Source organism: Ambystoma mexicanum, chromosome 2p (assembly GCF_040938575.1).
Source record: "Ambystoma mexicanum isolate Mex_15411 chromosome 2p, UKY_AmexF1_1, whole genome shotgun sequence".
Lineage (NCBI taxonomy): Eukaryota > Metazoa > Chordata > Amphibia > Caudata > Ambystomatidae > Ambystoma > Ambystoma mexicanum.
Genome location: NC_090923.1, coordinates 452,785,490 through 452,809,089, shown reverse-complemented (window position 1 = coordinate 452,809,089; position 23,600 = coordinate 452,785,490). Strand labels below are relative to the sequence as shown.

Genomic DNA, 23,600 nt, shown 5'->3' with positions numbered 1-23,600 from the left:
CCAATTCGCGCTGAGCCACTCCATTTACACTATATAGCAATTCACTGTATGTGGGACCAAAACCATGTCATACGTTATCATTTTTAGACAGATTCTAGGCAATGGATGAGCCAGGCTTCATTGTAACAAATTTGAAGGGAAAATGATGCTTCTTAAGACAGGGCAGAGTGAAGGAAGGGTGAGAGGGATGGGGTTCCTTGCCTTTAAAGGCCCAGGGCCTTGACCTACAAAAGAGCAGCCATTTCATCTTGAAATCAGTCAACCCAATAACATTAGATGGTGGGTCTGGAGCTGTACGTGTGTGTGTGGGTGTTGATTTGCTATGTGCTTGCACTTAGCTATATGCACTGCCCTGTTTTGAAGTGCTGCAATGAATTAGGTTTGGTATGATACACTGTGTTATGTTATGCTACGCCATGTCCTTTTATAAGCTGTAGAAACATGTGTTTTTTTTACCCCCAAAGCTACATGCACATTACCTAGAATGTACCCGAGTGCTACTGCATGTACAGGTGGAGAATATGTCGTCAGTTTCATTTTATACTAGCTGGTTCGGTCATAGAGGTTTCTTTAGAATGTTTTTCTTTAAATGTTTCAAGAACTTTTGAGCAAAAACAAAGAGGTGATGGCTGGAAGGTTTAGATTGAATCTTAACCACTGGCATTGCTCGGGGCAACCCTCCAGACCATCGTTCTTCGCCTGCCAAGCCATTACAGAAGGGGAAAAACCATATGCAAATCAGGCTTGGCCCCACCCCAAAAGGGGAAGTCCAGCCCGAACTGCTAGGTCACATCCCTTCTGCAAGAGACCAAAAGCATCCCCAAACATGTTTCACCCTTGTTGGGGCTCATCAGTGAGGAGTAGCTTGGGTCTCTAGGCCCAGCAGGCACGGGACCCACGTCTGGGCATACCCGTCCCACTCGGGGTGACAAAGCAAAAACAAAGAGGTGATGGCTGGAAGGTTTAGATTGAATCTTAACCACTGGCATTGCTCGGGGCAACCCTCCAGACCATCGTTCTTCGCCTGCCAAGCCATTACAGAAGGGGAAAAACCATATGCAAATCAGGCTTGGCCCCACCCCAAAAGGGGAAGTCCAGCCCGAACTGCTAGGTCACATCCCTTCTGCACGAGACCAAAAGCATCCCCAAACATGTTTCACCCTTGTTGGGGCTCATCAGTGAGGAGTAGCTTGGGTCTCTAGGCCCAGCAGGCACGGGACCCACGTCTGGGCATACCCATCCCACTAGGGGTGACAAAGCAAAAACAAAGAGGTGATGGCTGGAAGGTTTAGATTGAATCTTAACCACTGGCATTGCTCGGGGCAACCCTCCAGACCATCGTTCTTTGCCTGCCAAGCCATTACAGAAGGGGAAAAACCATATGCAAATCAGGCTTGGCCCCACCCCAAAAGGGGAAGTCCAGCCCGAACTGCTAGGTCACATCCCTTCTGCACGAGACCAAAAGCATCCCCAAACATGTTTCACCCTTGTTGGGGTTCATCAGTGAGGAGTAGCTTGGGTCTCTAGGCCCAGCAGGCACGGGACCCACGTCTGGGCATACCCGTCCCACTCGGGGTGACAAAGCAAAAACAAAGAGGTGATGGCTGGAAGGTTTAGATTGAATCTTAACCACTGGCATTGCTCGGGGCAACCCTCCAGACCATCGTTCTTCGCCTGCCAAGCCATTACAGAAGGGGAAAAACCATATGCAAATCAGGCTTGGCCCAACCCCAAAAGGGGAAGTCCAGCCCGAACTGCTAGGTCACATCCCTTCTGCACGAGACCAAAAGCATCCCCAAACATGTTTCACCCTTGTTGGGGCTCATCAGTGAGGAGTAGCTTGGGTCTCTAGGCCCAGCAGGCACGGGACCCACGTCTGGGCATACCCGTCCCACTCGGGTGACAAAGCAAAAACAAAGAGGTGATGGCTGGAAGGTTTAGATTGAATCTTAACCACTGGCATTGCTCGGGGCAACCCTCCAGACCATCGTTCTTCACCTGCCAAGCCATTACAGAAGGGGAAAAACCATATGCAAATCAGGCTTGGCCCCACCCCAAAAGGGGAAGTCCAGCCCGAACTGCTAGGTCACATCCCTTCTGCACGAGACCAAAAGCATCCCCAAACATGATTCACCCTTGTTGGGGCTCATCAGTGAGGAGTAGCTTGGGTCTCTAGGCCCAGCAGGCACGGGACCCACGTCTGGGCATACCCGTCCCACTCGGGGTGACAAAGCAAAAACAAAGAGGTGATGGCTGGAAGGTTTAGATTGAATCTTAACCACTGGCATTGCTCGGGGCAACCCTCCAGACCATCGTCAAGAACTTTTGAAGCAGTCATAAGACAGCAGGTAGCAACCCCTAAAAAACACACACACATACAAAGAAAGTAAACCTGGAAATCTAATCTGGTAACTAGACCATACAACCCTGTTTTTTCCTAACATTCGCATCATGGCCTCTATTAACAGTACAAAGTAACTGCAGCCAAGGTTGAAAAAGCTTGTTAAAGGCTGGATTATGTACATTAACGCCCAAAAGCACCCAGTCTCAGCCCAAAAGGATTTCTGCGTCGCACACCAATATAACCATTACCTTAAAGGAATAGTGAGGTCGAAATGTTTATGGTCTTAAAATATTGGCAATAATAAAAAATATATAATAAAGATCTTTTTAATAACATTTCCTATGTAAAATGTTACACAAATAATGTTTAAACCCCTTTAATACCAAGTACTAGGAGGTGTCAATTTTGTGAAATGGACGAGCCTCTTGTGCTTGAGTTAATCTCTGCCCTCGTGGCACTAATAAAGCAAAAGCCACCTGCTGGTAACTTTTATTACAGCAGCGTGTGCTTCATTAGTGTCAGAGACGCAGAGAGCAGAGAACGACGGCAGGAAGTGCTTCTTTTTTTTACTTTTTCTCTGCAATCCACTGCAATCATAAATAGCACTGTATGTTCTGTTTTCTTTCTAAGTGTCTAACAAGGCGAAGAGGTCTGCCCAGAGACAGGATTTGTGTCCTTCAGCACAAACCTAGGCTTTTGGTAACCATGAGACAAACGAGCAAACCCAAAAAGATGAGCTTATTTTTTTGCTACCTGTGTTTTCCTGGGAATGGCTTCAACATGTCCAGACTCATCATGCAGCGAGTACATTCCAGACGTACCCTCCCACCCCCGGTGCAGCAAACACCTTTTCAAGCCATCTCTACTCTTGGCACTGTCCCCCATAGAATAAAGTCGAGTCCCATGATATATTCGGTACAGTTGTAAACGTGGCTCCATCTCTTCATTCTCATGCCTTGCTGTGCATTTTAACTATCCCTCAGCCGCATCTCAGCTATCTACCCGACTTTGCTTCTCCCTATCACTTCTGCATGGTCCACAATACTCCACATTTGCTTCTCTGACAAGCAAAGCACTTTAACGCCATAAACTTTGGCAGGAGATGCTATACAAAAGCAAGATAACATAACATGCACAGTGATGCTACAGGGACCTGGCACAACCATGCAGACCCTTAGAGCTGAAGTGAGAAATTGTTTCAATCTTAAAATGACTTGTTCAACATTACGTGGTCACAGTATGTAATGGATGCCTGCTCCATATGCAAGAGGGACAAGTGAATGCATAACTCCATTAAGGATAAGAAGAACCCATATTGTCTCTACCACTAGAAAGGCTACAGTGCTATGTGAAAGAATTCCATCCAGCTTCAAGTATTCACAATGATCTTGTGTTTAATAATATAGCCTTGTAAATTCGAATAATTGGTCCAGAAATGTCACTTGCTGGAAGGTAAGTATATTTTTGTTAATTTGCACTGGAAGTCACAAAATCATTAGGCCCTTACCATAGGGTTTCGATTGGTTCACTTTCAGTCAAGCCACCTGAACCAAACCTGACTCCGCATTGCTTTATAAACGAAAAAGCCTGAATGCTGAAAATTAATCTCTCACAGTAATGTTTCTACTTTGGCAACGATGGCCTGACAACAGCACATTAATCAGATAATTGACCAGGATGAGACTAGTACAACTGAAAACTGTGCTGAGGAGGCCGAGCCATATCTAAAGGCAGCCTTGGCAGAACCCTGGAACTGGTCTAATTTAGTAGGTTCTCCAAAAACCAACAATTATTAGTACCTGGCGAGGGACAATCATGTCTCATGCAGCGATATGATTGGCCTTTGCCAGGTTGTTACCTGAAAAAGAAAGACTTTTGCGATGTGGTGCTTGACTCACGTGCAGCACAAATGAGCTATGAGGTTCTTTGATTATGGTCCCCATCCACCATTTTAGGTTTGCAGCATTCTGGAAATATACAGCGCGTTTATTGCTTACGGTTTACCTAACAACCCGCTGTAATTTAATCATGGCTGCTCCCCATATTCCTTCCTTGAAATCCTTTTCTGACCAGAGACAGCTCTGCGCTGCCTGTCAGCTTTCAACCCACAGGGGACTCTTCCGCAGGCTCCAGCGCACTTACTCATAAACCTTTCCATGTAACGCTCCTGATGCCATCAACTAAACCAATCCATAATGGAGGCGGAGTCTATGCCAAGTGACACGACCACAAGCCATTTAAACGAAAGTCTAGAATTTCCCAAAGTCAATTTGCAGCTCATTGGAGCAACGAGTGTAAAGGAGTGGCTTGAAGACAGCCCAGTGAACACAGAAGAAAGAACTTCCTGTGCATCTACAGTTCCAGGTTATAATGAGCAGGGCGCATATTTAAATTCAGCAGACAAGCTAATGTCAATGCAAGTGAATTGGACAAAATAGAATTAAATAAAGCTGAATTAAAAACACAATCTGACACTGAACGGTCTACTGATACTTTTGAAGGTTGGCAAATCCAGAAAAGTTATTCTACATTTTTTGAAAATGGTTCTCTCACAATTCTAGCCACTTATTTGCATCATTTTATGCTGAAGTCCTTTCTGGTGCAGAATATCGGCTCCAAACCTCAATCTCTCTTTGCTCTGGAATACATTGTCAGTTGAATAACTCTCCATACACACGTAAATTCAACATGTGCAATTAACACTTTATCAGCACCTATAATGTTTTCATCAGTATTATCAAACGTCTCTGGCTTGAAGGTAAAGGCTTATTTGCTCATAAATCACATATTACCCCCAATGATACGCACCAACTTAAAATATCTGGTGTTTTCAATATCAATAACCCTATCACTTTGCAGTTCAAACTGTGGTTGGTTTGACATTTAACTTCACTTTGCCCAACTTGGAAGAGAAGGTCAAACTTTATGCCTATAATCTCTCACCCCAAGCAGCCCCATGCAACTTGGTATTCAATTTGATAACAAACCTAGGCACAACATAACATGTGTGTGCCATTATTTAGTAACTACTCAAAATGGATTGTGGGTCGGGTCATGAAAGGAAATGCCCACTTTACACACAACGCATTCTGAATGCAATATGTTCAGCCTTTTTAGAGAACATTAGCATAGAGACTGTGTAAACTGACAGGAAGAGGCCATTATCAATTCAATCATCTGTGCAACTGCCTTAGTTCCTTCTACAAGGAAGCCTTAAAATACAAATAATTTAAACTTGCAGTAATTTCATTATGAACAGGATTTTGATTTCTGGTGCTCACCTCTGCCCACCCAACATATTTTAAATGTCTTGCCTTTGGAATTAGCTGTTTATCACTATCTGAGGGATTTTCACGTTTTTATGTATGGAGCTACATTGGCAACACACTGTCTATTGGACATATTAACAGTGGTTCCTTTTTTAAACGCTACCACATATGATCATCGGGTATACATACCTGCAGTAATGTCTAAGGGTAAGGTTACATACAATTACATTTCTCACACAACACAATGAATTGTGTTTAGCCACATGATGTATCCAAACTCAATGGTACTCCATTTGATTGACCATGAAAAGGATGAAAGGCAGAACAAGACATTTCTGGAGTTAAACCCTGGACTATTCTTCTGACAGGTATGTGTGAATTTAGCTATCTTCCCACCTATAAATATGTGAAGGCATATATTATAGGAATCTTAGAAATATACATGTAACATGCTCTTCCGGCATTTCTGAGAGGGAACGCCTTCTGCTGCCATGGCAGGATCCAACGACAGGAGAATCGGAGGATGCCTCCACATTAGGGAACATTCTGAGCTCTCAATCAGTTGTGTACTATTTGAGGTAGTGTTTTCAGGATATATAATAACATTGAACTTGCTTGTGGACAATATCCTTTCCAACAACCAATCCAAACTTTCTAGAACTTCTACAAAATAACATTGTTAAAATGTTGGCAGGGTTTGTGAAAAACAAACTGAACTTTTGAATTGTTCCCAAATAATAAAACCTTAAACACATGTACACTTTTTTTAATTGTTTTTCGTAAAATAAATTACATTTTCACAAAAAATAATATTTACAATGCTCTAAAAGAATTTTGAAAACTATGGGATTGTTTAGGAACAGTTAGAGATAACATGTATAACCTTTTAACAATCTTCACTTTTAAAGTGCTGTTTATATTCATTTGTAAACAAATTAAAATGTCTTAACAATCCTAAATAAATGCTGTAAATTTGCATTGGAGTAAATGGGGATGCGTCTGTGAGAAACTCCAATGTTCTCCTCGTCACATTATACCGGACTCCCAAAGCCTAAAACTGCAGCAACTCTATGGAGGCCAGACCATCGTTGAGAAGCTCACATGCTAATGTGGTTCACAAGGATTAGCTCAAAGGACATCTCCGAGATGCAGCAGGATTCTAAAGAATTGCTTGTATTTTAGGGTTTGCAAAAGTGATATAAGGTAGCACGTGCACATCAAAGACGCTACTCACTGCACCAGTGCAAAACGTTACGAAACCGGTCTTGTACAACAACAACAAAAAAAAACAGAAAGAATCCCGATTTATGAAAATGGCCAACGTTCATAATTACTGTTACCAGATGGAAATTCTGGGCTACTCCCAGAATTAACTATTGAACAGTTACAAGTAAATGGGTAAAGAGTCATTGTCCAAGAAGGTTGTGAAGGATAGTAAGATAGGGCATCTGAGAGTGATGATGAAGTGCTCTACTCAAATATTGTCAGTGCCATCCTGAGAAAAGATAGATGCATATTTTTTGCAATACTGTGCCCGAATGTGGCAATCAGGATATTCAATCTGCGGGCAGTTAATCATCGACATTATATTTATATGTATATATACAGATCTATTTGGATATGCGTATATAGCTTTTAAAAATGTACTTACGGGTCATTCGATTTAGGTATCAAAGTACCCAATTCTTTAATACGATCATTGATATTAAACCTCCTCCTTCGTTCAACTGGAATAGAGCCAGACAATGACAGATCACATATAAAATCCTGACATTTAATTAAATGTGCAAACACTTAAATACATTAGAAAGCAAACAAAAAAGATTTCAGATACCTAATCAAATGAAATAATACATTTCTCTGTGTGTGATATTCACTGCAGATTATCCACTGAATTAGGAGAACATTAAGCAGCACTGAGGGACAAGGAAATACTTGCAATGTACGCAGAGACATGTACTTGGAATTTGCCACAGCAGTTTTAAATTCATTAAGGCCAATTTCCAAACTCTTAAGGCAGATACTGAGACTGGCCATACCCAAACCCATTGCTGCAAAAGTGTAATATGGTTGCGTGTTTTGATGCTCCCCCACATGCTCCAATCTTACAATATTGAACTAGCATCTTAATCCAACTTTTCATGATATGTGGTGTGTCCCCCAATACAGAATAGAGAACATACGGTACAATTCGACTAAACAAAAAAAGTCCATGTGAATTATTTGAGGATACCTACAATAGTAAACTACTTAACTTTTGGTAGGATTTAATTTCATAAAATGTGATAATCTAGGAGAAAATGGCAATTCACTGGTCAGAATGCATCCATTCAACTCAAGTCCACCACAAAATGCCTCCTGATGCACCATCTCTAAGAGCTCTACGTGTGGGTCGCTTGCCAAATGCCGCTGGAATGAAGGATTTACATGGCTATATAATGAAGACTAAACCAACTTTCACCAGGTCCTTGTACTCATGCATCTTCCTCACAGCACTGTGAACTTAGCAAAGGTACCTAACCTACTGTCGCAGCAAAGATGCACTCATTGTATAGCTGTGAAAACCAACAAAAAACACATACTCAAATTGTGGTTGTCCTTCTTTTGTCGTTCTTTGGCCAGAGCTCGAGCTTCAGACTCTAAAAACAAATGAAGACAGTAATGAAGAAAACTGAAAAGTCAATTTGTTATACAATAAGATTTGTATTTGTCTGTGATTTGAAGTGTTGGATTTGACGCCAACAGCATTTTGTCCAATATGTAGAGCTTTTAAAAGCCCTAGCTGCCCATTGTGCCACCCAATACATTCTCACAAAGACATTAACAGGTTACACCTTAATGCAATGCAGATCAGTGCTGAACTTTACCAAAATGAGTGTCCAATCAGGTTCAAACATACATCCCAGCAATCAACTAGAGAACAAATTAAAGCACACAGTTTGCACATTTCAATCTACACACAATCAAAATTCACAGCCTTTACAAGGGGGGCAGCTTCAGTCTAGTACCGTACAAGTCAGAATTTCAGGTTTCTGTCAACAAATGCACACCCATCCTCTGCCAAATAACGACTAACGATGCTGTCTAAATATTATTCAGGGAAGGTTTTAACAATTTTGTGGTGCAGGTTTGATATTTATCTGAGGCTTTTATCACTTGTAGTAATACTATTTCTTGTGAAGTGTTGTAATGGCCAACAGTGCTATACAATAAGGGATGTGTTGACTTGTAGAGTAGATCTGGAATGCATCAGACACTTCAAAATTGCCAACACTAAGGGCCTGATTCATGGAAGTGTTTTATAATGACGCAATCCCATAGGAAAATGCTCCATGAATCAGGCCCTAAATGTTAACACAGAGTTCAACATAGCACTTTCCCTTCCCCCCTTCCCATGTACTTGCGCGATCTGAATGACACCTGGCCTAGTAAGATCGTTGTCTGTCTTCTCTATGTCCCCCCCCTCCCTGCCTCGTCGCGCCTTGAAACACTTGTGTATAGGCGCGTTATAAATGCCATATCATATCATATCATATCATATCAACATAGCTAAGATTTAAGTGGAATAAAATAAATATGTACATTTCAAATGATCCCCGAAATTTGGTGCCCGTTTTTGAAAACAAATACAGTAGTACTGAGAATGAAAAGTATGCCTGTGCTGCGAGAGCAGAAACCAGTCAAGAACCTGAATATAAGTCAGCAGAGCACAAGGAAAGCTTGGTTGGCAAATTTAAAAAGAAAATACAGAATGGAACACACTGCAATCTTTAACCACACATTCTACATTCATCCCCAGCTTCATTTCTTTCTGATCTATACTGCTGCCCACTTGCAAGCCATGGGATGTGGTCTAGGGTTGATCCTTCCTTATCTGGACTCTATTATATGTAGTTAAATATGGTTGGCAGATGAGTAGCTGTGTCGTTCATTTTAGGGCTATGTTACGAATACTCTACACCCAATCAGAGAATTTGTTTTTTTTGTGTAGCTCCATGCCTCCCTTTTTATGTTTAAATAACTACAGCGCCAACTTAAATATAAACATGCCAGAAGTTGAGCAATCCAATCGAAGGCTCCAAAAAGCAAGAGGGAAAAATTGAAGCCCACACACTGTACAGATCTCAAAAATAAAGTCAATGATAAATGGAGTGCTCCAAGGCATATTTAATAGTGTACTCATAAGAATTAGGACCCGGCCCGAGTTACAACATAGTCAGTGTTTATGCAGTATTGATACAGCACGGACATATAATGCTAGATTAACAGTGAAGCAAATAGTAGGTAGTTTAGGAATCATGAAAGCAAACTAATATCCTGTTTTATTCCTTGATGATTTTGGCAATCATGGAGTTTGATGTCATAAGACTGTTTACCAGGTTTCGGATGTGGCAAATCCTTGGTTTCCCTCTAGGATAAGGAGTAATATGCACCAACACTTTATTTGCTGCTCCATAAAACAGATAGGGAAGAGGTTTCCTGGGACTGGTTGTATTTTGTAGAGTCAATATTGTTATGACTGATGTATCCTATTTTGGTACGTTTTTGGTTTTGCTGCAAGCATTTTAGAATGTATTTACATAGGTGTTTAGATTTCGTCCCAGAAACAGCAGTAATCAAGGTTCATCTGGCCTGATATATATTTCTTGATGGTCTTAGATACATTTTGGGGTCCAGGTAGAAAGGGATAGTTTTATCTCTGAAGTCAACTTCAAAAATGGTTTCCATAGAGATGCCTCGGTCCTAGAGCACCATATCATGCCGTATAGGTGAGAAATAGGCGGCCACAATCCTAACTCCCTGTAAAGTTATTGCTTCATTCAGATTGCTTTCCTTTTGTTGTTTTATTTAACTGAATTGGTTTATATAAAATAAACCTTACATCATTCCATTACAACTGGCAGTCTCTCCTTGAATTAAAAGCTATTTCACAATTCTAACCCAAAATTACATAATAGGATTGATAACAGATACTACTCAGCCAAAATAGCTTATACAATGAGTATGTAAATCCAGGAGCATAGTTACGGCAGTCTGCAAAATACCACCCCAAATTCTAGTAGAAGCAATTTTGCCAAACAGACCAATAACTGATGCGAACATACAATGCAAAGGTAGTACTGAAAGGCATTGTCTGTACCCTTCGATGATTCTCATATACATATTACATTTTTACAGCGAATTTATTTTTAAAATGTGCTTTTACAAAACTCACAAAATGCTGCAGTAAAAAAATGCCTTTTTATGGCATAGTGAAAAACATGTTTTAAAGTAAGGGAGATCAGTGACTGGGGTGTGGTTCCTTCATCTAGACTGTAAAATGAAATAAAAGGTACTGCACTACAAGCTGTAAACTGAACACAAGTAACGCCAGTAGACGTGGTGTTGTGTTACAATGAGGCTTACCCAAAACAATGTCATACTGGCATGTCTGAGGCACATTCCACGTGATTTACAATGGGAACACTGACACATAATGAAGAGGGCTGTTGTAACATCCCTTCGTGGAATATGTTTCCCTTTACAAATAAAGCTGCATGTTAAGTTGTGTTGAGTGGGACCATTGTATTCCGGCCTCATGACTTTTACACCATATCTTTAGAAGGGTACGGTCTAGCTTGGTGCCACGTGACCTGGTTCAACACAATGGCCCCACTCAGAGGCTCTTCTCTGCAAGGCGTTTTTGTACTGCATTTCAGCAGATGTTATCGGTCTTCAAAGACATGTATTTTTCCGGATGAATAACATATGGTTCAGCCAAGAACCATTTCAATAGCTAGTCATGTTTTCTGATTAGTTAAGCTAAGCGGCTCTTATGTTATTTTTGCACAGATGTAGAAAAAAAGATATCTTAATAGGGTTTTTATTAGATTGTTTAGAACAAAATGATGCGTTGTCGCTCAAGTTTAAATCATTGTTTGTAGTAAAGGGAAGATACAGAGTGAAGGCACTACTGTGTCTTGATGGACATTACCCACAGAAATGTGAATTTCTGTGTGACACTGCCCTAGTACCACCGCTAACGACGAGATACGGCAGAGCATAGCAAGGGGACCTTTGTACCTTACAAGAACATCTTGAGGAAACAGAAGAATATGCAGTGACAGCTCTGCCTATGGTTGACTTCCAACCATGACACACCCATGTGGCTCAGTATTCAACGCATTGAGATCACTCTAGGAGAGGTGATTAGACATGTATGTATAGCAATACTCAGGATCTGATAGTAGACAAGAAGCTTCTGCGAAGGCAATGCTGTTCTGGGGGACGGCAACGGTGGGGAAATGGACATCTCAAATAAATTTGTATTACCTTTAAGGGCTGCACACAAAAATGATTTCCTCCCTGGAGCCACATTGCATCTGCTCAGGCGGAAGAAGAACATCGAGACTAGTTCTATGCTGGACCAATAGCCAGCTCAAACCATGTCCTTCCCATTGAAGTTTCTCTCAAGGGCCTGATGCTGGCCAGACACTTGACGCCATTGCCCCGTCAGCCATTTTAAAGGTGAAGAGGAGGCATCACTCGGCTCAAGAACAATCAATGACAAGAGAATTTTAGGGTGCCCAAGGTTGGAACATGGAAGATGCCCACTGCCACACCCAAGATGGCAGAGATTGGGATGCAGTTTTTTTCATGACTGAATTTTAATGAATGTAATCTCAATGAACATGCTTCTGAAAAAGTCCATTTGGGAACAATAATATTTCTGGGAATAGCAGGAGTTTGTCAGGAAAGAGCAAAGGAGGGGGGGGGGGAATGTTGAAAACCTAAAAACGGTAAATTTAATGGATCTACGTGAATTCGTCGCATATAAGTAAATAAGTTGAATAAAAACTCTCTTAAGTCCATTTGCGCAGAAGGAAGACACAGTTTATATCCGCATTCTTGAGATTCCGACCATAATCTCAAGAGAAGTGGACATAATATTGTTCAGAATTTTTATAGAAGCGGGGGACAGCCTTGCAACCCCCAATCCGCTTGATTGCGCCCTGCTAAACCATGGAAAATCCAACTATCAAACGTTAAAATAAATGCTATTATCGCATGTAAACTGCATGGAACTCAGTGTTTTTTGATCATCTGAATTCATTAACCCAGGGTTTGCCTTTACCACCCTGACACTAAACAGATACAAATGAAGATACCTCTTTTTTGGCCATCTAAATTCATTAGCACAGAGCTTGATTTAATCAGCCTGGTCGATAAACAGCCGCAAAGTATATGCAGCTTAATATGGAAATAAATGTGGAGGAGTGACCGGAGCCCGGTCGAAATCAAGAACGAGTGCGAGTAAACGAGGCTGCCTACGGTGCCAAGGCAGTAAAATAGTTTTACAGCTTATTTGCCTAAGATTACGCAGTGATAGTGCATTTGACAAATAACATGCAACTAAGTCTACCTATACCAGTTTCATTCCTTCAGGAATCAAAAAGAAACTGTGGAATCAAGATACACTTTAATAGTTGGTTGCTAGCCTGTTGAAGGAAAATCAAGCCACTTTTTGTTGTGGAAAAAGAATATGTTGTTCCAATTTCCACTCCTGCAATTACATCTTGAAGTGTTGCCCTAGATTCGAGTTTGAAACATTGGTTTCTTATTTAATTCCACAAAAGCTACTTGCTCTGGACAATACAGACATGCAAATCGCCCATCTGCATGGAAAAAGACAACTAGAAGACCAACATAGCTGGCGGACATGAAGAACGCTGCTTTTGCTGGGGTTCTTTGTGCTCCTGTTTTGAGGAGCTTCCATTTTTTTTTAACACACCCCTGTCCTATCCAAGAGATGCTAGTTAACCCCCAAAATAGTTTGAATTAGGTCATTGTTTCTTCTAATTGGAAGAAAGGGAAGGAGGGAAAACCTATACGCTGGTTGTGGGTAAATCTGATTAAGACGGCATGCTGGAGATTTAGATTTCCTACAGATCAGGAGGTTTGTTCTAGTGGACCTGGAGCTCAGGCCCTCATTGATTCATTAAGAGGCTGAGGGAAATCATGATCGGATGGGCGTTTCCATCGGCTTCTGGAAGTAGGGGCCAGGCAGTGTCTGAAAGTTTATTTTGAAAAGCATATAATTGTGGTGATGGGTTTTTCACACAGGAATTTTCCGAGTAGCGATATTAGCCTCTTATTCCAATTTCAAAACTCGAAACCAAAAAGTCTCTGAAAAGAAGGTCAACGTTGCATTAGTGGGCTTCATGAAGAATCAACTATCGAACATGGAGTTGAGATCTATCCAAATTGGAGAGCAATTACCGCCCTCCTACATAGGCCTGCAATGCTCTTGTTAATTCATTTTCAATAATATGTACATCATTTATCCGACCTTTGGCGATTGGCCACTGTCCTTCTACTGGGTGATGTTTCAACCAAGAATGGGGTAAAAAAAGCTGCTTCAGATTCCTAATAGTAAAAGAAGGAAATGCAACCCTATAAAAAGGAAAAATTACCATTCCTTAAACACTGAAACAAATGGACATTTTAATAAGGCATTCATTGTTGGAAAGAACATGATTCCAACTGAAACAGTGAACAGTTGGAGAGGAAGGGACACTGACAAATTGAGAGCTGAAAGACGGACCACAGACCGTTGGTGCGGAAGTTAGCTGGAGATGGCTGGGCCAAAGGGTTGCCCAGAATATCAAAATGGGTGTTAGGATTACAAATCTATGACTTTCAGATGTATTATGTTCCTGACAAGGAGAATGTAGTGGCAGATTGTCTCTCGGGGCTTCCAGTGGAGGGTGACAGGGAAATTGTAGAGAAGGTACAGGAAGAGGGGATGGTTGTTGACAATATTGAGCCAATATTGAGCAAGGTGCCTTGAATGAAGAGGCTTGGTTGGGTAGCGGCGAGGGATGACACAATACTCAGTAAGGTGAAGGAATGGACTGTGGAAGGTTGGCCTTGTAGGAACGAAGTAGAGAAGACTTTTGATCGATTATATGAGTTGAGGAATGAGATGTGTTTTGGTGCCTGGAGGAAGGCACAGTAGGGGGCATAAGGTAATCCCCCCTCACATTATCAGGGACAAACTAATTGATATTGCTCATCAAGGACATGGTGGAATAAATAGTAGCAAAAGGATGTTAAGACAAAGTTACTGGTGACCAGCTATGGATAGCAGAGGGGATAGGAAAATAAGAGAATATAATGTTTGTCTAGCGAGTGATAAGAGCAAAGAAGTTCGGAAGATGCCACTTTGTCCAGTGCAAGTACCTGAAGAGCCATGGCAGAAGGTGGCAGTGGACTTGATGGGTCCCATCAAGTTGGGCTCTATTTGAGGCCCTTTGTCCTGTTAAGGAATCGTACGCTCCAGCAGGGGTTGTGTTTGTACCATGCCTCTTCAAACCATTTGGTTCAGAATTGTCCTGTTGCTCCTCCTCGACGGGCGGGAAATGCCAGCTCTCATTCCTGAATGGAGCAAGGAAGCGGGGAGATGTACCGGACTCCAGTTCAATCCTAACACAATTGCTATCATGGAAATCTCTGGTCATACGTATGGTGGAGGTCCTATTGCAGGACGTTGATCCCATTCCAGTCTTGACTGTAGTGGATTGTAGAGCAATGGGCCTTTTAATGGACACTGATTGGGCAGCCAAAAACTTGGTACCCTGTCAGGCCAAGTCTTCAAAGCAGACACTAGAAGGCAAAGAAGACCAGCCTTTGTCCTCAGGACCCAAAATTGAGGAAACTAAATCCATAGGTTGAAAATTGATCACCATCTTGAACCTTTGTATTTCAACATAAGCAAGGCAGCCCATTACCCACATGTTCCATATATGCCCTGGTTACAATGCCAAACAAAAGAGGCGATGGTTGGAAGGTTTAGAATAAATCTTAACCTCTGCCATTGCTCTGGGCAACCCTTCAGACCATCATTCCATCCCTTCTGCACGAGACCACAAGCACACCCAGACATGTTTCAGCCTTGTTGGGCATCATCAGTGAGGAGTAGCTTGGGCCTTTAGGCCCCGCAGGCACGGGACCCACGTCTGGGCATACCTGTCCCACTCGGGGTGACAAAAGCAAAACAAAAGAAGTGATGGTTGGAAGGTTTAGAATAAATCTTAACCTCTGGCATTGCTCTGGGCAACCCTCCAGACCATCGTTCTTCGCCTGCCAAGGCATTACAAAAGGGGAAAGACCATATGTAAAACAGGCTTGGACCCACCCCCAAAATGCCACCATCCATACATTAATTGGGCTGCTGTGACTTTATTTTTGGGATCAGAATTTTGCATTTCTGACTTCCTGGGAAACTCCACAGCTATAGTGATTAGCACTCCTGTTGATTCCGAAGGACACTCCACAAAGTCTCGATACCATGTACATCAAGTACCTGCAGAATATCTTGATTATCTTGATATGATTTCCTCATCCATAAGAAAAAGTGTTACTGCTGCACCGCCCTGAGGATTGAGCTATCCAGACCAATCCAGATGGCATCATTCGTTTTGGGAGAATGTTTATTTTGTCAGCACCCGAGAAGGCCGCTTTATGGGAATATTTAGACCTCGGCCTTATTACATCATGTCACCTGCCGGGGCTTCTCTATTTTTTGTACCGAAGAAAGAGACCACTGCACTTCTTACCTGCCTAGATTATCATGGATTGAACCAGGTTACTCAAAAGGACAAGTAAATTGGAAGAATATATTTAAATTCAGAGATGAAATAAACTGCAAAAGCACTTTTTAAAATTTCTATACCCTTTTGCCCTGGTGGTTAAAAGCCACTGCCGATTGCCCCTCTCAAACCTATGCATCATCCTCTGAAGCACTGCTCCTTCTACCCTCCAACCACACACGTGCCAGCTTCTCTGCTAAACATGGCCCTACATTCAACCTCCCGGGTGCAGCCCCCATGCCCAGAACCCCATTGGTTCCAGCTTCGGAAATCACATACATAAATGCAACAACTGAGTGTTATAAAATGCAAGGATAACAATTTCCCTGGGGCAGTACACTATAAAGAATCAAATGGTGGCAATTATGAATTTCTGAGACTTGGGAGCAGTGGCGGCTGCTATCATGGGGCGGCCGGGCGCCGCCCCCCCCAGAAAAGAAAAAGGAAGCTAAAAGAGATTCAATCAGAGAACTTCTCCGATTGAATCTCTTTTAGCTTAGAAAATGCCTGCATTTCCTTTGCCAACAGCGCGGGGGCGCTGTGGCAAGGTAATCATGTATCAGGGCCGGGCCCGGCTTTAACAGCGGGGCGCGTCCCAATTTAGTTTATTTTTTTCCATAGTAGAGTGCGTGGAGCTCCTAGCCCCACGCACTCTACGTAGCCCCTTTAATTGGAAGCCTGGCGGGGCGCGTCAGGGCTGGCCCCGCCAGTATAAAATGTGCGTAAACAGCGCACTTAAATTCAGATTCCCTCCCCTGCCATGGATACAGTAATGTCATTGGCTGGCAAACAGCCAATGACATTACTGTATGATGACTCACTGGCGGCGCAGGGTGTGTACGTGCGCCTGCGCCGCCTTCACACGTCTGTTTCTCTTTCTTTTCTTCACGGTGCAGTGGGTGCACATCAAACACGACTACGAGTGCTGCTGCAGCGGCGCCGCGGTAAGTACCATGATCCGGCCGGGCCATCCCCATGTTTGTTTTACTTTTTCTTTCTGTTTGGGACCGGGGACTCGGGAGTGTTACTTACACTCCCCTCCCCGGGCCCAAACTATGTGGTCCACCTCGGCCCCAGGCCCAGTCAACACTGAACGACGTGTAGGCCTTGGCCTACACGTCGTTCAGTGTTGCTGCCGAGCTGCGAGCCTTGGTGGTAGCGGGCCGCCCGGCCCGCTACCACCAAGGCGAGGGCCGCTGCCCTGGGCCTATTTGTTTTAACCCCGGTCCGTGCCCCATGCCGGACCGGTGCGCAAGGCCCAGGGCAGGCACTGGCCGTGCGCTGCTGCTGCCCACTCAGGCAGCCGCGGCCTGCGACCATGCATCTGCTAATTGTGCCGTTTTATATTTTCGCCATTTTCCGAAAATAAATGCTGAAAATATAAAACGGCACAAATAGCAGATACGTGGTGGCGGGCCGCGGCTGGCTACAACACAACTTCCAAGAGAGTCTGGAGAGCAGAGCATTACGTGCCGAGGTTATTTGGTGCATTTAAATGCGATGCTGTACAAGCACCTGGACCTAAGTTACCCCCCTAAGAGCAGTGACCACCGAATTCATGTTACTGTAATGCACAGGTTACCCGACGCACACGATTTTGGATTGTGGTAGTTGTCTTTTAGGCAAGATGGGAGAGAGAGAAGTTACTATAATACTCAGTTTGCTCAACCTATTTCTATGAGGGCTTATAGATATGTCAAATTTGTTTATGATTTGTGTACTTTTTAAGTCATTTCTTTGAAACAGAGTGTATTGCTAAGCCAAACATTACACCACTTCACCATTTAACTAAAGTTTGTTATCCTGGATAAATTGTTTTTATCTCACTGTGACATCACTTATAAGTTTTCACATTTTTCACAGCTTTAAAACATTTTTTATCCCTTTACAAAGGGGGCAGATGTAATTAGCACTTTGGGCCTGTTTCTGTATCCCTACAGTCCCCCCCCCAGCTCTTGACCTCTTATGTCTGCACTCACCCCTGCACTTGCCACTTTTACCTACTGTTTTATTTATCTAATTTATTTTTTACTGTTGATCCTATATGTATCGCACTGCCCCCTACCCCACCACCCCGCACTTTCCCTATCCCACCTCCCCTGCAACTGCGCGATCTTAATGTCACCTGGCCTAGTAAGATCGTTGTCTGTCTTCCCTCTGTTCCCCCTCCCTTGCCTCGTCGCGCTTTGAAACACTTGTGTATAGGCATGTTATAAATGCCATATCATATCATAGGGACAAAATGGTCTGTGAGACCGCCGCTTAGAATTGCGTTATTGTGGCACTGCCACTCCCTCAGTGTCACATCACTTGATTTGATAGGCAGATATAGACCCGCCAGTCGGTGTGCCGCAGATGCTCGTATAGCAGACTGACTGCAGCAGAACTAACATTCACATCCCTTGTTGCTGCCAGTCACAGAAGTTGCTCGGACCCCCCAGAGTCCTGCCACCCAGAAGAATGAGGGAATCACTGTACCATGTCATGCTATGCTATTGAGTCTTCTATAGCACTGCTGCTGTTTATACGGTTTCTTGGAGCTTATGGCTCTGCAATAGGCGGGGTAACCGACTAACATTGGAACATATGTAGCAGATCAAGGTTGCTGTTGCAACGTTGACATGTGCAGAGCTGAAAAGATAGGGCACTCTGTGTTGTGCAGGTGTTAGATATTTTGTGAGTTGTCTGGAGCAGCGGTTTATGCATGCTCCGGGCTGCTAATGTAAATCGTTGGTGTGATTATCTGTCGTATGTCAGTGTGGTGTTTAAGGAGTGTGAACCACCATTAGAATGTAAAACCTAATGCTTTTGTCATATCTCGGTGGGTTTTTGGACAGTAAATTGCACATTTTGGAGCCCATTTTCCCAAAAATGTCCCCCCCTTGGGTGTTGTGGCCTCACGCGCTGCGCGTGCTCGCTCAAAAATTCGCCCAGGGAAATGTACGCCCCACCAGCTTTCAAACTCACCAGCCGCCACTGCTTGGGAGTATGTTGAAGGTTCAGTGCAATCATCCAAGGAGGTTTCGAGGGCATGGGGGAGAGTCTTGTAACAATGGAAGACAACATTATAATCATTTTAGTGTTCAACCAAAGGGCCCGAGTTTGACTGGGGGATCGCCATCTTTTCTTGGCATAACATACAACTGTTCATGCATCAATGGTGCCGGGATAGGGTGGATTTTATTGGTCCATTAGTGAGGATTGATTCACGACTTGGAACAACTGATCTTAACAATGCCAGCATCAAATTCTTACTCTCTGATGCCAAGACTCTTAGGTAGTTTAAGAGAATGCCAGCGTTTTTATAAACACTTACGCCCACTTTGACATTTACCATGCATTACACTGTCATTAAAGATGGAACGTTGAGGCTTCTCTTACTACAAGTTGAATTACAGGTCCATTTCACACCCGTTTTTAAAAAATAAGGAGGTTAAAACACAAGATGTTTTTATGGGCGATTATGTAGAGGTGGTGAACCTTCATCTGCTAGAGGCAAGTTATTGCTTCATGGAATGGCAATAGTGTGTTGAAAGAGCCACCACTAAGTGGTGACTGAATGATGTGCGTGATTGTGCTACAAAGTTCAGTGACTTTCCAACCATACAGCTTCCATCTGTAGTAGCAGACAGCAGCACGGATGGCTACCGCACACCCCTATCATCATACTGGTAATTGATCAATGCTAATACATTGACAATCTGCTTTATAAAGAGAAACATTTGTCAATATGGCAGAAAAGCCAATACTATAAGCATAAGCTTCAAATGTTTCAGAAAATAGTTAGGTCTTTGTATTAAGGAAAAGGGAAATGTGGTTTGTTTCATAAGAAGAGGAATACAACATTCAAAGCAGTGATCTAACCATTTTGCACCACAAAACCTCTGCAGTCCACAATGTATTGAAACGCCCACTAACACACAATCTATGTTTTACCTGGAACCAGCTCCAAAACACCCATGCACGCACATTCAATGATATTTGGCACTGATGGTAAATGCCTGTTGTTGGTGAAGGTCTTCCGGAGGCGAGCCAGGAATAACCGGATGAATGATCACTGGACTGACTTACTGCTGGTTTTTTCTGCACCTGGATTAATTAATTGATGTTTTGAACCCCGCCACATGCAAGACGTTCTCCTCAAGAGATGAGTGGGATTGCAGGTGGTGGGGCGATTTCATGATACATGATAGGACTATGAGGTATGAAAGTACTCTGGTAAATTAAAATAATTGTGTGCCACAGGGTTAGGGCCATGACCCTGTCAATGGAGGGGGGGGGCTTAGGAACAACTCCCAACATGTGGCAGGAGGTTCATCAGGATAAAAGCCAAAGCCAACCTGTCACAGATGTGGAGAGTGGGAGTTGAGTGGGGAGCTTAGTCCCTGAAAACCCCCATGTGTGCCAAAAATGTTGTCACTGGTGCCTCTCAATCATTTAATGGCTCAGAGTACATTTTCGGAGCAGTGGTCTCTCGTCCATTTCAAAACGCCTCCTCTGACAGTGCACCTGGACGGCAGCCAGGTGAACAGAACCAAGAACAAGTAGGAAATGCACTGGGAGTTCCCATGCCAAACAGAAAGGAGACACGTAACACCCGACCTGCCAACACCGAATGGATCCTAGGCAAATGGGGGGGGCACAAAAAACAAGCAAGAACTGAGGAGTGATTGCAGGTGGACAGGAGAGACACAAACCCTTCCCAAACCCAATTGGCAACATAGCTCACTTGCACCTAAGGAAAGCCACAGGGAGAGTGAGCTCCCTGAGCCCTCGACTTCTACCACACTGCAAACTGGAGACAGCAAACGTAAGCATGCTTGAAAAGGGAGAGGGGCTTGCAGTGGGGTTTAAAGACTTTCGCCTGTGTAACTCAGCCCCTGTAGGAAAGACAGGCACAGCGCCTAGAGTTAAGGGGAGTGCTGCACCTAATGATGGGGGTGGGGGAAAAACAGACCCAGTAGGATTACTGTATAAATGGAGACAGCCGTAAAGGCAGAGTGTGGGTTGCAGGGGTGAGGTCAAAAGGCGTGACGGTGGGCCAAGAGACTAGACAGAGGAAGGATGGAGGAGCGGAATGCTGGAGAGTTGGTGGCAGAAGTTGAGTAGAGTGCAGGTGAGGTATTTGTGAGAGAGAGTGGTACCAGTTGTGTGTGTTTGTAGCGTAGTGTAGTGTAAGGAGGGGGGTGGTGTAAAGGTGAGAGAAAGAAAGATAGGGCTAGAGAGGGACTAGTGTATGAGGAATTAGAGAGTGAAAATGAGAGAAGGCGTGCGTCTTGTGTGTGGTGGCGGAGAGTGTGCAAGGCCCTATTGGGGGTAGGCCATAGTGGGTGGTGTGAAACGAGGTTTAGGAAGAGGTAAGAGATAGGCAGAGAGAGTGTACTAAGGCTTGGGTTGAGAAGAGTGGTGTAGTGGGGTTGAGAGAGGAGTGTAGTGACAGGGGCGGATAAGGGTGAGGGAAGGATAGATAGACAATGGGTGAAAAGCAAGTAAGGCGATAGTAAGATCAGGGAGAGGAGTGAAAGGGAGCAACTGAAGGGGAGACTGAACCAGAGCAGATTAGCACTTTTCCCATCAATCCACATTGACAATCCTGGGTAATGTTAGGATGGGGCTTCTCTAGAAAGCCCCCAAAGGGAGTCAGATGGAGAAGGTGGTTGCCTTTAAGCCCTCATTACCAACTAGCCATAGACAGTAGGTGTCATTGATCGCTAGTGGCCAAGTGTAGGATTTAGGCATGACCTCGGCTAGGGAGGAAAAGCCAACAGGAGGAACGGCGGGACAGCCATACCCCCCGCCCCTTACAGCCTGGTGTCCTCCAGACAACAGAGATGCCCGTCTAAAAATGAAACCATCTGCCTGCCTTAGTACTTAACAATCCATCGACACACCTTAAGCAATTTTTTTTAAAAATCAAACCTTTGCATCTTCCTCGAGACTCTGCATATTATTAAGGCCATCTGTGACACGTGCCAGAAAATGTTGGAATGATTTTAGATCATCTAATATTTGAATGTATATATATTGGTGTTGCTAAAAGAAAGATGCATAACATTGTAATATTGTATTGCCGGCTGACTGGACTATCTATTCTCTTAAACTTCATTGTTTTCAACAAACAACTGTACGACATAAATTATGTACAGCCTGTAGTGCAAAGAATGACCCGAGCAGCAGTGCAACTACGCACTGGAGTGTGGGCACTGGGGGAGCTATACGATATGGAACAGAGTGAACCCATCTTTTTGGGAGGAGCTTCATTTTAAAGTATGGAGCTCATCTTTACACCTGAGATAACACAATGTGCTGATTGCTCCTCTTCCACAACAGTCATTCACATAGACACACTAAGCTACCATGTAACATACAACAATGTAATCAAGAAATGTAGGACATACCGTAGTATACCGTAGCGTCCAGGTTATCCTCGTTCTAAATGAAGCAAAAAAGCATTGTCAACACACAGTAAGCAGAGTTCCAAAAGATTTACCTGTGAGCTCCTTTTTTATATTGGGGAGATTAGCTGGACAAGAGTTGCTGACGCTAAGGCCTGAGGGAGGCATGCCTTGGTTGCCATATATATCAATCAAATTACCAGATACAGGTAACTGGAGAGAATAAAAAGAGAGAGAATGACCTCAGCTAGTGCAGCAGGTAACTCCTTTCTTTCCAGCCAGCACTGGAGCAATAGCAACTCTGTATTTCACAATCGATTTGTCAATTTTATGAAACACATTGCAAGTACCCGCCTCACCCTTAGTGTCCCTCAAAGCCAGTGAACATGTATTAACATACGAAATCTAGGCATGCCAGCAGTAAGATCTCAGATCTGAAATTATTATTGAAACATAACGTGCCCATATTTAGGTAAAGCAGAAACGAATCAAATAAGGAGACATATTATAGTGCACCAATTGCCTAGTGCAATAAACACCTTCTTTCAATGCACTGTTTGCACTATAGCAAAGGACTAGGATTATCTTGCCTTGAAACGCTTGTGTATAGGTGCATTATAAATGCCTTATATCATATATCATATCATGGCTAACATTGCCTTGATGGTAGAATGCACTGGAGTTACTTCTTTTGCACTAGTGTTAATTGCAGTTGCACCATTGTAAAGTTTGCGTTTTCCCATCCATTCCGTTAAAAACATGTCTGTGGTTAACATTTTCCAGAGAAATGACTTCAAGGCACTAAACTTTTGGGGCGTGTACAATTCTGAAACTTAGGTCTCCGGCTAATGTCTTTTTTTTATGTTTTTTTTTATTCAAAGCGTGTCTTTTTGGGATCAGGGAATACAACACCCAAGAAGTACAGAGTGGGTGGCATTAAAGTGTACACTCTTAAATTCCC

The 23,600-nt window shown here is 43.2% G+C and overlaps 1 protein-coding gene across 7 annotated transcripts in view; it reads right to left on the bottom strand.

The window, feature by feature from the left end:
- The window catches only part of MITF (melanocyte inducing transcription factor), a 937,190-nt gene that overhangs the window by 14,017 nt on the left and 899,573 nt on the right, over positions 1 to 23,600 (bottom strand). For 6 of the 7 annotated variants that reach the window (XM_069643815.1, XM_069643820.1, XM_069643816.1 and 3 more), the window contains 3 exons: positions 22,735 to 22,852; positions 8,196 to 8,252; positions 7,265 to 7,340 (listed from right to left, as the gene is read on the bottom strand). In XM_069643815.1, the coding sequence (XP_069499916.1) occupies positions 7,265 to 7,340; positions 8,196 to 8,252; positions 22,735 to 22,852 (251 nt within the window). Of the gene's footprint in view, positions 1 to 7,264; positions 7,341 to 8,195; positions 8,253 to 22,642; positions 22,677 to 22,734; positions 22,853 to 23,600 lie in introns of all 7 variants that reach the window. The other variant, XM_069643819.1, reaches the window with a different exon arrangement.